The 18,229-nt window shown below is 43.3% G+C and overlaps 1 protein-coding gene across 3 annotated transcripts in view; it reads left to right on the top strand.

Moving 5' to 3' along the window:
• The window catches only part of LOC137438202 (syntaxin-17), a 67,831-nt gene that overhangs the window by 6,211 nt on the left and 43,391 nt on the right, over positions 1-18,229 (top strand). For all 3 annotated transcript variants that reach the window (XM_068133249.2, XM_068133248.2, XM_078766478.1), the window contains exon 3: positions 2,623-2,688. In XM_068133249.2, coding sequence (XP_067989350.2) covers positions 2,623-2,688 — 66 coding nt within the window. The remainder of the gene's footprint in view (positions 1-2,622; positions 2,689-18,229) is intronic.

Genomic DNA, 18,229 nt, shown 5'->3' with positions numbered 1-18,229 from the left:
GGGGACAGCACAGACAGAGCAGGAGGAGCTAGGCCAGAGAGGAGTCGGTAGAAGACAGGAAGACCACCAACCTGCCTGCTGTGAGCGAGTGAAAGGCCCTCAGAATCGGTTTCATCGCGGGAGATTCCAATGATCCTGAAAGCTTTGGATTCAACAGCGTGAAGCCGAGCTAGATGTGAGGCCGGAGCACCAGCCCAGAGGGGAGAGCAGTGTTCCATTAAGCTGCGGATGAAAGCCTTGTATGTGGTGAGGAGCTCAGGTGTGCCAAGGAAGGACTTCGCACGACGGAGGATGCCCAGTCGGCGACTGGCTTTGGAGGCCAGCTTGGAGATGTGCTTTCACAAGAAATATCATGGCAGATAGTGAGACCCAAAAGCCTGAGTGACAGAACTTCTTCAAGAGGATTGTTGAGAAAGTAGATGGGAGGTTGTCCAGACAGTATTTTTGGAGAGACATAGAGTGTGAGATTTGTCAGGATTGAAAGACATGTTCCACTTGTTTGACCAGTTTGTGATGTTATCCCGGTCTGCAGAAAATGAAGAGGCTGCAGGCTGCCTGACTGAAGGATGAGGCATGCCACGTCAGAGGGTTTAGACATCAGCAAATAGATAAAGGGGATTTTTCCCAGGAGTCACAGATCATTGATAAAAAAAAACAACCCGAGATCATTGATGAAGATGAGAAATAGGACTGGGCCCAGAATACTGCATTGGGCCACTCAACCTTCACAGGGAGAGAAGATTTAAGGATTCCGTTGAAAGCCACACCTTGGCTGCGAGAGTAGAGGAAGTTAGTAATCCATGTGTTGATTTGGCCTTGGATGCCAGAGGCAGACAGATTGGAGAGTAAGGTGGGATATCCAGAGACATCCCTGATCTCATGTCTGATATTGAAGGCTTCCATTCATTGTTGGAAGAGTAGAAGCAGCATGTCCAAGGTGGAGTGACCAGGTGTGAAACCAAATTGATTAATGAATTTTGATTAATTAATTAATTAATTAATTTTAATTGATTAATTGATTTATTAGATTTTGTTCAGGTCCAGATGCAGATCTGGCCTATCAGTGAGATACAAAACATAAATGTTCTAACAAGTACCTTTGTAGTATTAGCTAGTTTCAGTGTTTCTTCCTCCCTCACTTTTCCTGTTCATTCCCTTGATCTTTGTCGTATTGCCAGTTCTACCTAGCTCTTCCATGAGCCCCGCTCCTGTAAAGACAAAAAAGGCAAATCATAGATGGTCACATACACATAACATGTGTTCCTAGTCTGATTCACAACATGATGTGTTGCCTGGTGTTGGCTTAGCGGTTAGGGTACCGGCTTGGGATCCTAGGAGCCTGAGTTCGAATCCCGGTCAATCGCTGAATTAACGCCAGGGGGGTTGACTCAGCCTGTCATCCTTCTGAGGTCGGCAAATTGAGTACCAGCTTGCTGGGATGAATGATCACGTGTGTACCCCGATTTAGAATAGGTACACCGTATCCCTGCGCATCGTAAGAGGCGACTAAGGGTTTGCGTCAGGAAGGGCATCCGGCCATAAAAACATTGCCTCAAACAGGGAACCATGATTGTCATGGGGCCCGCAAGGCTAACCCCTGCTCTAGTGGGGAAAATGGCCTTAAAACGATCATTCATTCATGTGTAGAACTGTGTACCAAAATTTGACATGGTTATTAAAAACAATAGGATCACTGGACTTGTAGCTTATCTGGGCCCTGGCCTAATGTTTTGACCCAAATTTGGTAGCATTCTGACTTGTGGGGCTGGAGAAAAGGATTTTGAAGGAATTTACTAAATCCGCCGTTTTGACACACTTCCAGTCACGTGACCGGAACGAACCTTGTAATCCCCGTTACCGATCAGGAGCGGAACTTTGCTGCCAAATTTCAGCCGGATCGGCCCAGCGGTTTGGCCGGAAAAGTCGAAATAGGCGACGGACGGACGGTGCAAGATGCCAATACCTTATCTGGAATTCCAATTCCGGATAAGCCAATAAATCACGTGAAGCATCTCAATTGATACCTGCACAGGTTTTCAGATGTGGCGCCCCGTTATTCAGAGGTGGTGAATCCAACCCTTCATTTAGCTGAATGTTCATCTCCGGCTCAATTATGACGTCACGATTTGTCAGCAGAAGAATGTTTGTATGGGGGTAAGGAGGTCAACACTTTGCTCAAAACACTTCATCAATAAGAGTTTTGTGTTCGCCTTAACTTGAGTAACAACATGTTTTTGTAAACGTGTTCTTTTTCACAAAATGATTTGATTATTGGTTTTTTGATAAAATTTGAGGGGTTTGAGACAAAATCCATTCTTGCTACATCACTTGTAAATTATAATTTCGATATTCCTTTGTTCTACTCAGCATTAAATGGAGTCACAAATGTACAAGGTTGCACAATGGTCAAGATGGTGGGTGGGAATGAATTAAATGGAGAGAAAGAAGCATGGGGAGTGTCGTGTTGAATGAGTAAAAGAGAAGGAAAAAGGACATTGGGAATAGTTTGAGGAAGGGAATGGGAATGTATGGGGCATGTGTGGGAGGGATGACTAAAATAATGCCATATTTGTGTGCTTAATCATATCCATCGCCCCCAAAGTTTTCGTTTTTCTTGCCCAGTTCTGGCGGTGTTCTGACTGGGAGAGGCTCCACACAGAGCAGCGGAATGCACGTGGTACTGTACAGGTAACGGTAGTGCCTTCCCATTATTTCCCACCATGTCCGTTGTTATTTTTCAACTGTTGTTTTAATTTACAGAGGTCTTTGATTACGTGGATGACGCTAATACAACTGTAGTGCAATAAGATGGGATGATTCTCTGTTTTCTTTTTGCCAAACGTTATAAATACGTATTGCCTCAAATAAAATAAATAAATAAATGTTTTTACTTTAATGACATATGTGTTAAGATTGTATAGCTTAGCGATAGTTATTTCCAGAGAGCATGTTGAGCGTAAGCGTGAGGTAATTTAATTGTAATATAATTATGCATCGATATATGTATAGAAAGTTGTCTTCCTCCCTCATTAATGTTTCTGTCTGAAACCATTTTCCCCTTAAAACCTTTTTTAATGTCCTCTCCTTTGCAATCTGTCCTAAATATCCTTTATTGGGAAATTCGGCTTCGCAACACCAAGGAAGCGCAAATTATGGTGTGAAGGGCGGACCCCTGAATATTCAAGAACGAGTCAAGAGACTCAGGGGAGGAGTTTGCCTTGATTGACGGCCGAACTGCCAATGGGTATGAGGTGGGCATCACGGGAGCAAATTAAAGCCCATGTGAACGTCCGGTCCGAAGCTCTCTTCAGTTCCATTTGTTCTTTCAGCTGACGTCAGCTGAGGCTGGTTGGTCCGTTACTTTTCCCCATTCCGTTCCACATTTGGTTTGTTTGTTGCCAGTCCAGCTGAAGCCGGTTCAGCTGTTGGCAAGACGGGGCTGAGTTGAGTCGAGCAGGGTGCCTAGTTCGCATGCCAGGTGGCAGAGTCCGAGAGAGAGTGGGTGTGCACTAGGCCCCTGGCAGGGCAGTGTAGCCGTGAGCTCCAGACAGACCTTGGTGCTGCCTGAGCGGGCCGTAACTGGCATTTCAGCCCTGTCACCTCTTCTGGCCTTTCTCCTGTGGTGTGCCTGGGGCGCGATAAGACAGTTTGAAGAGGAGCTTCCGCTTGTATATGACACCCAGGGTGCGTATATCATTGTAAATAGAATTGTTGTATAAAATGTTTTTGTGCTCCCTGTTTCTCCCTGCCCCATTCATTAAATCCAGTCCGGGATGTCTCAGCTATTGGGCCGATGCGACCGCCATAATGATATATTCGCCTTAACCGATATATATATATATATGTGTGTGTGTGTATGTACCCTGGATGTCGTATACAATCCCGGTGTGTACCCTGGATAAGAATAGGTACACCGTATCCCTGCGTGTCGCAAGAGACGACTAAGAGGGTTGGCGTCAGGAAGGGCATCCGGCCATAAAAACATTGCCTCAAAAAGGGAACCATGACAATTACAACTACATATGGGCAGGGTACAGCCCGAAGTGGAGATCGGTTTCTGAGGTTTGGGACATGGAATGTAGGGACAATGACAGGGAGATCAGGAGAAGTGGTGGAAGTATTGGTCAGAAGAAGAGTGGACATATGTTGTGTGCAAGAGACGAGATGGAAGGGAAGTGGTGTGAGAATGGTGAAGGGTAGGCAGGGACGGAAATACAAGTTTGTGTGGCAAGGGTGCCTGGAGGGCGTGAATGGTGTTGGTGTCCTGTTTTCTGAGGAGTTTGTAGACAGTGTGGTGAGTGTGACTAGAGTGAGTGATAGGTTGATGATGGTGAAAATGATGATTGGAAAGCTCTTGGTGAACGTCATCTCGGGATATGCTCCGCAGGTTGGTCGAAGCGATGAAGAAAAGGATAAGTTCTGGTGTGCGATAGAGAAGCTGATGGAAAACGTGAAAGATGAGGAAGTTGTTGTGGTAGGAGGAGACCTAAATGGACATGTGGGAAGGAGTATGGATGGTTTTGACGGAGTTCATGGGGGTTACGGATATGGTGTGAGAAATGGAGAAGGTGAAAGGATTTTGGAGTTTGCTGATGGAGCTGATTTGTTGATTTGTAATACTCAGTTCCAGAAAGAGGATAATAAGCTTGTTACATACACGTCAGGTGGGTCGACGACAACCGTTGACTACCTGATGGTGCGTAGGCGAGATAGGGGGCACCTCCGGGACACAAAGGTGATCCCGGGGGAGGAGGCTGTTTCACAGCACCACTTGGTTGTCTGTGACGTAAGGGTGAAAGGTGCGAGGAGAGCTCGGCGGGTGAAGTACCAACCGAGAATGAAGGTGTGGAGGTTGAAAGAGGTGACAGTAAGGGAGGCATTAAAAGAGAGGCTGAGTAGGGTCGAGGATGATGTGGTTGAGCTTGAAAGTGGTTGGATGTCAATGAAAGCTTGTCTGTTGGGAGCCGTTGGTGAGGTATGTGGATGGACAAAAGGACCACCGAGGCACTCGGAAACATGGTGGTGGGATTATGAAGTTGGAAAGAGGATTGACGAGAAGAGGAAGAAGTTCAAGGAGTGGCAGAAGGCGAAGGGTACGGGAGCAGAAACAGCAGAGCATGAAAGTTATAAGGCAGCCAGGAAGGCTGCAAAGAAAGAGGTAACAAAGGCGCAGGAGGCATGTAGGAAAATGTTCGGAGAACGCTTGGATTCGGAAGAGGGTCAGAAAGCAGTATTCAGGATTGCAAAGCAGATAGCGAAAGAGAGGTGTGATGTGATGGGGGTGAGTTGCTTGAAGGATGAAGTGGGACAAATCGTTGTCGACCCAGATGGAATTAAAGGAAGATGGAAAAGATATATGGAAATGCTGTTGAATACAGAGAATGAATGGGATGGCAACATAGAGAGTAACCCTGTTTTAGGACCGGCAGAGAAGATAACTGAGAAGGAAGTTGAGGAAGCGATAAAAGCAATGAAGGGTAGAAAAGCGGGAGGGCCGACGGGAGTTGTGGGAGATATGTTGAAGGCAGCAGGAAGTTGGGGTGTGAAGAGAATGACAGAGATCTGTAATCTGGTAGTGAAAGAAGGCCGCATTCCAGTGGATTGGGAACTGAGTACCCTCGTCCCTCTATACAAGGGGAAAGGCGACCCTCTGGAGTGTGGCTCGTATCGAGCGATAAAGTTATTGGAGCGTGGAATGAAGGTATTGGAAAGGGTGTTGGAGAGGAGGATAAGGAAGAAAGTGAAGATCGACGAAATGCAGTTTGGATTCATGCCAGGAAGCGGAACGACAGACGCACTTTTCATTGTGAGGCAGTTGCAGGAGAAGTACATGGAGAAGAGGAAGAAGTTGTTTCTTGGGTTTGTTGATCTGGAGAAAGCATTCGATAGGGTACCACGCAAAGTATTGACATGGGCATTGAGGAAGTTAGGAGTGGAGGAATGGTTGATCAGAGTAGTGATGGCAATGTACAAAAGAGCGCGCACAGCTGTAAGGACGAAGGACGGGAACAGTGGTGAGTTTGAGGTGAAGGTGGGAGTGCATCAGGGGTCGGTACTAAGTCCACTACTATTTGTAGCTGTGATGGAGGTGCTGGCTCAGAACGTAAAGGAGGGTTTACCGTGGGAGTTGTTGTCTGCAGATGATCTGGTGTTGATTGCGGAAAGTATGGATGGAAGGAAAAGATGAACAAGTGGAAGGAATGTATGGAGACAAAAGGTCTGAAGGTGAATATCGGAAAGACGAAGGTGATGGCAAGTGGTAAAGCATGTGGTGAGGTGGAAAGAACTGGGAAGTGGCCCTGTGCTGTGTGTAGGAAGGGTGTCGGAGTGAACTCCATTCAATGTACAATGTGCGCTGAGTGGGTTCATCAAAAATGTAGTGGTCTGAGAGGGTCATTAACCAGTGTGGCAGCTACATTCAAATGTAAGGTGTGCACAGAGGGAGCTGCAGATGGAGGAAATGTTGAGTTGGATCTTGGAGACGGCGTGAAGCTGGAAGGTGTGAAAACATTTTGCTACCTCGGAGACATGCTGAATGGAGAAGGTGGATCAGACTCGGCAACGGTTGCTCGAGTGAGATGTGCATGGAAGAAGTTTCGGGAACTGGGTGGCGTGCTGATGATGAGGGGAGTGTCGTTGAAGCTGAAGGGAAAGGTGTATGCTGCATGTGTGAGAAGTGTTATGATTTATGGGAGCGAGACATGGGTAATGAACGTAGAGCAGCAACGAAGGTTGGAAAGGGTGGAAATGCGAATGGTTCGGTGGATGTGTGGAGTATCGTTGAGAGAGAGGAAGACAAATGATGAATTGCGAAAGATGATGGGAATAGAGCCTGTGATTGATGCTGTGAAGAGGAACAGGTTGAGATGGTTTGGTCATGTGTTGAGGAAGGATGAAAGTGACTGGTTGAGAAGAGTGATGGAAATGAATGTAGAAGGAAGCAGAGGACGGGGAAGACCGAAAAAGACTTGGATAAAGATGGTGGAAGACGAAATGCGGGCAAGGGGGTTAACAAGGAGAGATGCAGAAAATAGGGCAAAATGGAGAAGATTGTCATGGGGAACGCAAGGCTAACCCCCGCTCTAGCAGGGAAAATGGCCTTTAAAATGCATGTTGTTGTTGATGTTGTGTGTGTATGTGTATGTATGTATACTGTATATATATATATATATATATATATATATATATATATATATATATATAATATTACGGTAAGCCCATGTTTTACACGTGTTCTGTTTGTGCACTTTTGGAATAGTGTGCCACTGTCATTTATACCATTTTTCATTTACGTTCACAGGCGATTGGAATTATGTGACTCGAGCATGCGAGTAACGCTGCAATTACATTTTTACACTGAACAGTGAACATGTTTGCAATAACACTCGGATGTCTGCTAGATTGACATCCCTCTCCCTCACGTTCCCCCTCCCTCAGTTTCCAGAAACCTTCCATGCTAGCGTCGTGCGTGTAGTGATTTTTCCCATTTTTGCACTTGCATTGTGTCACTGTAATAAGCGTAACCTTTGCAATCATGACTGGGAAGCGTCTGTGGAGTATCAAGGTTGATAGTGCGAGCAAAAGACGAAGGAAGGCCATCACTAATGGAGTAAAAATGGATGTTTTAGGCCGAAAATGTACGGTATGAAAGAGGTGATCGTACTGCTGACATGAGGCATGCACTCGGCCTTTGTGAGTCCACATTGCGAACAATAAGAAATAGTGCCGAAAAGATAAACTAAAGTGATAAATGTGGAACCCCAGTGATGCTACAAGTTCCATTATGGAAAAATGGATTGAACACCAAAACCAGGAGATATGCCTGTGATACAATTAAAGGCCAGAAGCATTTATGAAGACTTAAGTGATGAATGTCAAGTGAAGCCATTTAGTGCCAGTTCTGGATGGTTTTAGAACTTCCAGAAGTGTTACAACTATCACAATATAAAAATGACTGGAGAGACTTCTCTGCCGACACCGTTGCTGCCGAGAAGTTTCCTGCGTTTCTCTAGGCCATTTTCAAGGAAGGTGGATATTCTCCAAAACAATTTTGTTTACGTTGATGAGACAGGCCTATTTGGGAAGAGGGATCCACGTCGGACATACATTTCTCGTGAGAAGATCGCACCTGCATTTAAACAGCGAAAGATCACTTCAAGCTGTTTTGGGGAGGTGATGCTGAAGGCGATTGTAAATTGAAACCGTTAATGTTTTACCATTCAGAAAATCCCAGGGCTCCAAAGGGATATGTTAAGAAATGTTTACCTGCCTATTGGTATTCTACCTGGATAAGGCAAAATAATTTGTGAATATTTTAGCTTCCAGCTTCCTGTCGAGTTGAACAAATACTGTTAGAAGGAGAATTTGAGTTTCAAAATTCTCATCCTCCTCGATAATGCCCCAGGTCATCCACCATCCATCCATCCAGGACCTCGACGTAAACACCAAGGTGGTATTTCTCCACCCAGCACGACATTTCTGTTTCAACCAATGGATCAAGGAGTGATTGCTACATTCAAGGTGTATTATCTCTGAAGAACATTTGCAAACCAGGTGAAATCAACTGATAAATGATCAGATGACTGTAAAGGAATTCTGGAAGGCCTTTACAATAAGGGATGTTCCATGTATTGTTGATGTTTACAATAAGGGATCTATGTATCTCAATATATATACATAATATACACACATATATATATATATATATATATATATATATATATATATATATATGTATATATATATATGTATATATGTATATATATATATACAGTGGTACCTCGGCTTACGAGTTTAATCCGTTCCGTGACGGAGCTCGTAAGCCAAATCGCTCGTAAGTCAAAGCAAATTTTCCCATTCAAATGCATTGAAATGCTATTAATCCGTTCCAGCCTCAAAAAAAAAACACCAATTTTTTTTGTTAGGTGCTTTTAAATAACAAAAATGTACTTTATAAATAACAAATAATGTATAAACAAGCACGACCTCGTATATACTGTACATAATACAAGAGAATGTAAAGAAATAAACTGGTTTTATTAAGCAGAGGAGAAGAGCATGCCAGGTGAGGTGTGCGTGTTGTCGACTTGGCGAGGCAGTACGATCGTACTCCTTCTACGATATGTACGATTTTGAAGCAGAAGGAGTCCATAAAGGCTATAACGCCAGCCAAGGGCGTTACGATTAATTTCAAAGCTCCGGACCTCTATCCATGAAGATATGGAGAAGTTGTTGTTTGTGTGGTTGAAGGAGAAGCAGCTCGCAGGAGATACCGTGACCGAGAGCATCATGTGTTTGAAAAGATTGAAACTCGGATATCGAGCACGGACCACGAGGTGTTTTTTCTTTTTTCTTAATCTCGGTTTCAGTGAACTTTTGCTCTGTGCTCACGTGTACTGTACCTGTACCTGTAATGGTACGTCAGAGGATGGCACCTGTTGTCATCATATTAAGTGCAAGATGTTCTGCATCGTAAGTTGGTACACCGTGGTCTTTCGGCGGTGTTTAAGCCGGCCGTCTTGGCTTCTGTCACCATTGGCATTGAGTCTTTCGATGTAGGTAGGTCGTTGTGTGCCGGTGCCTTGGCCGAATTCCTTCATTGCTGCATTGTTAGCTCACCTGGTTTTTTATACCACATCTTTGGTTATCGGACCAGCGAATGACGTCATCTCCTCCAAAGTATGGCTTATTCTCACTTGTCTTGGACGATCTTCTACTTCTAGCCTTCCACCGTGCATTTGGTGTCCACTGTACTTACTGTACAGTGCCTGGTAAAATTGATGTAATGGGTTTTTGACCGTCAACGCCATGAACCGTCATGAACCGTCATGAACCGTCATGAACCGTCATGAACCGTCATGAACCGTCATGAACCGTCATGAACCGTCAACAGCCATGAACCGCCATGAACCGTCAACGCCATGAACCGCTAACACTCAAAAGCCCATTTATCGCGCCTTATAAAGCAAAACGCAAACCGAAAGCCATGCCTCTCAAGCGAGGCGTGCTTCCGTGGTCACGTGATCCACAGGTGTAGCTCATTATACCCGCACGCGCGACACGCTTTGGCGGTCACGTGACCAGCCACTCTGGAGGCGGGGATCCCCGCCGATGACGTCACCGGCTGGAGCAAGGAGATTCCTCGCTCATGTATTTCGACGATTGCGTGTTTTATATCCAAGCAGAGATGCTTTCACGGCAAGATAACCGCGTGACCGGAACCGGAAGCCACAACCGGAAAATTCAAAAAAATAAATTTTTTGAGCTCGTACATCGGATCTCGGCTCGTATCCCAAAGCAACAAACCGCCCGAGCGACGGCTCGTATCCCGAAAAACTCGTACGTTGGGGCACTCGTAAGCCGAGGTACCACTGTATATATATATATATATATATATATATATATATATATATATATATATATATATATATATATATATATATATATATATATATATATATATATATATATATATATGTATATATGTATATATATATATGTATGTATGTATGTATATATGTATATGTATATATGTATATATATATATGTATGTATATATGTATATATATATATGTATATATGTATATATATATATATATATATATATATATATATATATATATATATATATATGTATATATATGTATATATATGTATATGTATATATATGTATATGTATATATATGTATATGTATATATATGTATATGTATATATATGTATATATATATATATATATGTATATGTATATATATGTATATGTATATATATGTATATATATATATATATGTATATGTATATATATGTATATGTATATATATGTATATATATATGTATATATATATATATATATATGTATATATATATATATATATATATATATGTATGTATATATATATATATATATATATATATATATATATATATATATATATATATATAGAAAGAGATCAAAGTCTGGACTATATTGGGGATACTTTTCAACATCTTAACCTCCTCTGTGCTTGAGTAATTGCCATTACATTTGCCGTGGGAGGGCGAACATTATTGTGCAGCAAAGTCACGCCCTGACACGGCATACCTGGCCGTTGTCTGCACATTTCCTGTCTCAATATCACTGTGTGACAAGTCGCTGTCGTATTGTGTATTGATGGTTTACCCATGGTTAAGAAATACCATATTGATTAAAGCTTGGAAGTTTGAAAACAACATTGCCATAAGCTTTCTGGCCAATAGCTGAACCTTTTATTTATTTTATTTTATTTATTTAAATTATTTTTTATTTTTTTATTTTTTTCTTAGTGGTGGGGACCAAGAATGTTTACACTCACTCATTTTGACTATGCCATGAAATGATGGACTTGGTCTCACAACACATCATTTTCAATAAGTCGTCTACATTCCTTTGGTAGCTCTCTTGGTAGCTCTCACAACACGTCATCAAGCAAGTTAACTTTCAGTCAAACATTGGTCCTTTGATATCAAACTTCCACTTATCTTATATTGACTTTTATGTGAGAATGAATGATCGTTTCCCTACTTCCAAATTCAGGCGGTGGCATGTGAGGATGTTTAAGATCACTTTCCAATCCACAGCCATTTTCTGGTCATCTCATCTGGATTCTCGAAGAGATGAACTTACAAAATAAGTGTCAGTCCATCCGTTAACTTTTTGCGACTCCTCCATTTTCACCCGGCTGATTGTTCTGAAACTTGACACATGAATACAAGACAGTATCCCACACGATAGCTCGGGCTTCGATTTTTCGATGTCGGATCATGTGCACGCCCTAACGGGGTTAACCCCCAAACTTTGGACCCCTACTCGTCCCTTATTTGATTTTGAACTCACTATACCGTATAAACAAAAACGCGCAACACCAAACTGTGCGGATGCTTTGCTGTGAATTGCATCCGGTTTGATGTTCTCCTCCACAGGAAACGTAATGACGCACCTCCATTCCACAGCGGACGCTGCTATGTGGGGCGCCTTCTTTGTTTTACCCATAATTCCTGCACCAACATTGACGTCTTTTTACATACACTTGCTCAATATATAATACCATATTGCGCAAAATTTCAACATCATACTTAAACACACTGCGTCGATCTCGAACCCTATGTCGTATTTAGTCCTTAATTTCAGACGAGTTGATGATATTAAGCTGTGGTGTCTTTATAACTTAGCTATTTATATTGTTGGTTAACTTATTAATTCTTATTTTTTAGAAATTAGTGGAGGAATGGTTGTAGAAACGTCATGAATGTAGAGCAGCAACGAAGGCTGGAAAGGGTGGAAATGCGAATGGTTCGGTGGATGTGCGGAGTATCGTTGAGAGAGAGGAAGACAAATGATGAATTGCCAAAGATGATGGGAATAGAGCCTGTGATTGATGCTGTGAAGAGGAACAGGTTGAGATGGTTTGGTCATGTGTTGAGGAAGGATGAAAGTGACTGGTTGAGAAGAGTGATGGAAATGAATGTAGAAGGAAGTAGAGGACAGGGAAGACCGAGAAAGACTTGGCTAAAGATGGTGGAAGAAGAAATGTGGGCAAGGGGGTGAACAAGGGGAGATGCAGAAAATAGGGCAAAATGGAGAAGATTGTCATGGGGACCGCAAGGCTAACCCCCGCTCTAGCAGGGAAAATGGCCTTAAAATGCATGTTGTTGTTGTTGTTAACTTATTAATTCTCAGCTCTATATGTTACCTAAGGTGGACGGAGGTGATGTTTTCATGCCTGTTTGTCTGTGAACAGGATATCTCAAAATGTGGATGGATTCGGACAATATTTGGTGGAGAGGTTGGGTATATGACAATGACAAAATGATTAGATTCTGGTGGAGATCCGGATCCGGATCTGGGTCCGAGATTTTTTATAGTGATTCTTCACCATTGAGAGATGGGGCTAAACATGATACATAGCACGACATCTCAAAAAGTTATGTACGGATTCAGACGAAACTTGGTGGATAGGTTGTGTGTGTGACAAGGAGGGATTGATTCACTTTTGGTAAAGATCCGAATATGGATCTGGATACGAGAATTTTTCATTTCTTAAAGGGATTGAGATATGGGGCCAAAAACGATATATAGCATGAGATTTCAAAAAGTTGTGGACGCCTTATGACAAAACGAGGTGGATGAGTTGGTCAAGCAGTGAGAACAAGCCTATTAGATTGTGGTTGAGGTCCGAATCCAGATCTATCAATGGGATACAAAATGTAAATTGTTCAGCCTGGCAGAGGTATTTGCTCTTCCATGCGCTGTTCTAGTTGTCATTGTTCCCTCCACAACCCTCCCCTGTCCCTGCATGAATATCTTTCTCTGTTTATAGTTTGTGCTCTTTTTTTTTTGTAATGTACAATGAGCTCCTTTTATTGGACAGACTGATTTTTGTGTTTGCCATTTCTCTTTTTGACAGTTTATTTCCTTCACCACCGAAGGTGAACGAAGCTTACATTTTCACCCCTGTCTATCTGTCTGCTTGTTGCTGTTTGTCTCTGTGTGTGAACAGTACATCCGAAAAAGTTGTTGGATTCGGATGAAAATTGGTGTACAGGTTGGGTGTGTGAAAAGGACTTATTGATTTGATTCTGGTGACGATCCGGAACGGGATCCAGATACATGATTTTAAAAAAATTTAAAAGTGATTCTTCACCATTGAGAGATGGGACCAAAAACGAGATACAAGCACGATATTTTAAAAAGTTGTGAACTGATTATGATATTTGATGGAACCGTGGATGATTTGGTTTGGTGACGAGAACAATTGTCGATCCGATTTTAGTTCAGGTCCGGATACAGATCCAGCCTATCAATGGGTAACTGTTCAGCCTGGCAGAGGGATGCGCTCTACCAATTGCAGTTCTAGATAAAAAAAACTATTGACCATGGGATGAGTGTTGATACAAATTTGTGTTAAAGTTCATGTGACCATTGCAAGTTGCACCTTTTTGGGTTGTGGGGCACAGCAAGGTTTGCCATGATCAATCCTTGAAGCTAGGTGGCTAACACCCATTATTAAGGTGAATCGTTCACATTGTGACTCGAGCATGAAATTTGGCAGTTAGGCTGTTGTGATGATACTCTTTAATTCCAGTCGATTAGCCAACTCAAAATTCAATAAGGCGGCCCTTTTTACCAAAATGGCGGCCAAAATTGCTAAAATGTGCCGTAAACTTTAAAATATTGCATTTAGGATGTACCTGATTTGAAGATAAATTGAGAATTTTAACGATTTCTTATTGATAATACAGACTTGGCATTTAATATGGAATATATATTTTTTGGGGGTGAATTTACTTTTCAAGATGTCTTCGAACCAAAAGTTCATTGGAATTATGTTGAAATTACTCTAGATTGTGTTAATGTGACCTTTAAAAGAAACAAAAACCACATTTGACATTTCGAAACAAATAAATTGATACTTGAAAGTGATGTAAACTGATATCGAACTCAATTCACGGACAGTACTGTGTTAAACTTCTGTACGTTTTCCAGAAGTATCTATTTATTTTGCACATTAACCAATTTTTTTTTTTTTAAAGCAAAAGCTAAATTACGACTGGGATTACGGACAGTAAAATTACAGTTCAGTACTTCGTGTAACCCCCACAAGCATTCAGGAGAGCACGTACACGTTGAGGTATGCTGTTCACGAGATTTGCCAAGGTTTGGACAGGAATCGCTTGCCATGCAGTGACAATAGCCTGCTGCAATTCACGCACAGAGGTGGGCTGCTGGTCCAAGTGGTCGATTTGATGCGTTAATTCTGCCCACAAGTTCTCTATCTGATTCATATCCGGGGACATGGCAGGCCACTCCATATGCTCTACACCACGGTCAGCAAGAAAGTGTTGGATCATGCGAGCACGATGAGGCCGTGCATTGTCATCTTGGAAGACAAAGTTTCCTCGAAAGGCTGCACAAGCAAATGGAAGCAATGTTTCTTCCAGAATGGCACTGTACTTGAACTGGTTCAGGTTTCCATTCAGAACAACCAGGTCAGTTTTGCCCCCTGCATGAAAAGCAGCCCAAACGGTCACCCCACCACCTCCAGCTTGGACTCTTGGCACTACACAATCTTTGATGTAGGCTTCATGCACTTGTCTGTGCACTCGGACGCGGCCATCTTGACGATAGACCAGAAATCTAGACTCGTCACTGAAGATCACGTGATTCCAGTGTCCTGGCTGCCATTGACGGTGCTCTCTGGCCCACTGCAATCGGCGCTGGCGGTGTTCTCTGGTCAGGCGTGGCTTTCTCAGGGGACGCCTGGCACGATAGCCTGCTTGAACCAGTCGTTGGTTGACTGGCCTTCTGGATACAGGCACATTTGTCAGTTGCTGCCACTCAGACCTAAGCCGATTAGCTGACTTGGTACGGCCATTGCGGACTAACCGGTGCAGCTGGCGATCATCCCTCCTTGTGGTTCTGCGGGGACGTCCTGGCCTCGGTATTGGAGTAGGGACACCCCTCTGAGCATTTCGTTTCAGGATCTTTGACACCTGACCTTGAGTGATGCCATACTGCTGAGCAATAGCACGCCGTGTCATGCCGTAATTTCGTAAAGCCACCACTCCATGACAAACAGCATTGTTGAGTTGACGGACAATCTCCAGAGGAAGCGGCAATAACTTTTGGAGACGTGCAGCAGTTGTTTTCCACTAATACAGAACGCAACAACCCTTGTATACCCGACTGTGAAGCAAATCATCAAATGCACCTGTCCGTACATTTTGCCATGCTACCTGTGATATAATCCTGTTGTTGACTTCTTGCTGCGACAGACAATCAGTGACATGTTTCTTTTAACAAATAAATCACCAAAGTGCAAAAGAAACTCACCAGATTGATATACTGAGTTAAGAAAGAAAACCCAAGTCAAGAAAAAAAAAAATTCCATATTAAATGCCAAGTCTGTATATTGTCGCGTGACTACCTTGTGTGGTGAACACCGTAGGGTAGCACGGATGACCAAACGAGCTGTTACTCCGAGGCGTTCAATCAAATGGTGGATAATACGCGTTGGGGAGCAAGAGGGAGAGGGGAAACCGGAGCCTTACCTGAACGGCTTCCACCCGACGTCTTCAACCCTGCAATAAATCAACTCAAACAACCCAGGTTTAAAATGTACAAAAATAACAGGTTTAATGAAAATATATTCCAGCAAACAAAGAAAATGCACGATGAACTAAATTCCTAATTTGCAGCACTCCCACAATCAGACTCGTATACAGACAATGGGATAAAATAACGAGAAAACAAATGTGTAATTTATGTGGGGGACTCGACTCAACTCGGCTAGTGGGATCTCGTCAGGGTTCGTCAAAATCGTCTCAGGGCCTTGGCGGGAACCGCACGCTCGTTGACGGGAACCGCTCATTTGTTGGCGGGAACCCAGGCCTCGGTGTGTGTCGCACTGCAGTGAGCCAGCAGCAGTCGTCCACCCATCGCTCTTGGAAAGCCGCAGCTCTTCCTCCTCACAACCACCAGCAAGATATCAGTGCACGGCCGCCCGCGATGAGATCCAAAATCAGAGAAGAACCAGAAGGGCATTGATGCGGAGAGAGATAAAAATGCGATCGTTCACCAACAAAGTTCAAAACGAGCAGGCATAAGAGGGAATCAGTCAGAGCGAGGAGCCAAGGAGAAGAGAACATAGAATGTCCGCTAGCACATCAAGCCAAGAAGAAGACCAGACCAAAATGTCCGCTAGCTCGTTCTTTTATCACCCAGGCTCTGACATCATCTGGGGTGCTTTTCCAATCAGCGAGTCGCTCCCTACCAGTCCTTCCCTGCTCCTATCAGCAAGGCCCATCTTACCCCGGCCTTGTGCCAATCAAAACACCGACCAATCACTGTCCTTCTGGGTGTGGCCCTCGGCTCGCCCGTCCTGTGCGCTTCCAAAGTCATTGTCATCAGTGGCAGCGCTCAATGTCCTGGCTTCCGGTAGGTTTTTAATTAGGGTGTTTAAATGCACGATTCTGGCTAGTGCCTATGGTGTGGTGCCAAAAGGGACATAGGAAATAAATTACAGAGGTAACGACGTACAAGGGATAAATTACCCATAATCCCTGAGCTAATCAACATACCCCACTCCTCGTAATGGGGACGAAGGTACACCTTAATCCGAACACACGGTCTACCGGATCCCTACTCATAGTACATCGAGGTGGTTCTTCTTCTTCGCGATTGTCGGAGCACACTAATCTATACATTCTACCTGGTCTATGGTATACCTACCCCCACAAACGTAACAATATGTAGTTCTGTGATTTTTTGTATTGAAATTCATACATCTTAAATGCAATATTTAAAAGTTTACGGCACAGTTTAGCAATTTTGGCCGCCATTTTGAAATGACATGGCCGCTCTGTTGAATTTTGAGTTGGCTAATCGACTGGATTTAATGAGTATCCATATAAGAATATAAGCACCATGTTTCCTGTTTGCATCACAATGTGAACAGTTTTTTGTGTTAGCTGCCTAGCTATTGGATTGATAAATTAATATTGATTGAGGTTACCCCCCCAATCTTCATTAACCCTTTGTGAGTAGCTATTCCACTTGGGCTCATGAGGTTATAGGATTGTCAAATATGAATCCTTGTATTTTTGTTGGCCTTTTCTCTTTTCACCTTTTCTTTACTTCATCTGTCTGTATTTTTTCTACGACTACCACGACTTATTCAACGGTCCTCATTACTCCCACTTTTTGTGGGGCTGGCCAGGGAACGTTTTCAGGCCAATTCTTTCACGAATGAACTGGCTGGACCTGACGTTCTATTGAAGGTGACAGGAATTTGTAATTTGTTCAGGGGGCCGGTGATAACTCACATACTCTTTGCGAATGACACCGTGGGACCTTAATAATGTTCACCAAAAACCGGAGCTGGTAGACGGCGCCTCTGGCTTAATGTGACGAGGCGTGTTGGCGCAAACCTAGACGTCTCACCTGCATTCGAAACACCTCACCTGCATTCGAAACACCAGGATGCGGTTTATAGTTGAGCTGACATTTGAACCCAGCCCAGACAGGTTAAAGGTTAGTGTGCATAACGCCAGGGTGTAGGCTACCCTGCCAGTTCATCTTGTCCCTTCGTCTTCAAAAATTTATATTTATACTTATTATATCTTCCTTCCTCTTATTACGGTATATCATAATAAGCTTGTTACATACACGTCAGGTGGGTCGACGACAACCGTTGACTACCTGCTGGTGCGTAGGCG

The sequence above is a fragment of the Myxine glutinosa genome, chromosome 12, assembly GCF_964187855.1.
Source record: "Myxine glutinosa chromosome 12, kmMyxGlut1.1, whole genome shotgun sequence".
Lineage (NCBI taxonomy): Eukaryota > Metazoa > Chordata > Myxini > Myxiniformes > Myxinidae > Myxine > Myxine glutinosa.
Note: the sequence above shows the minus strand (reverse complement) of the source record. Positions and strands in the feature narration are given on the sequence as shown.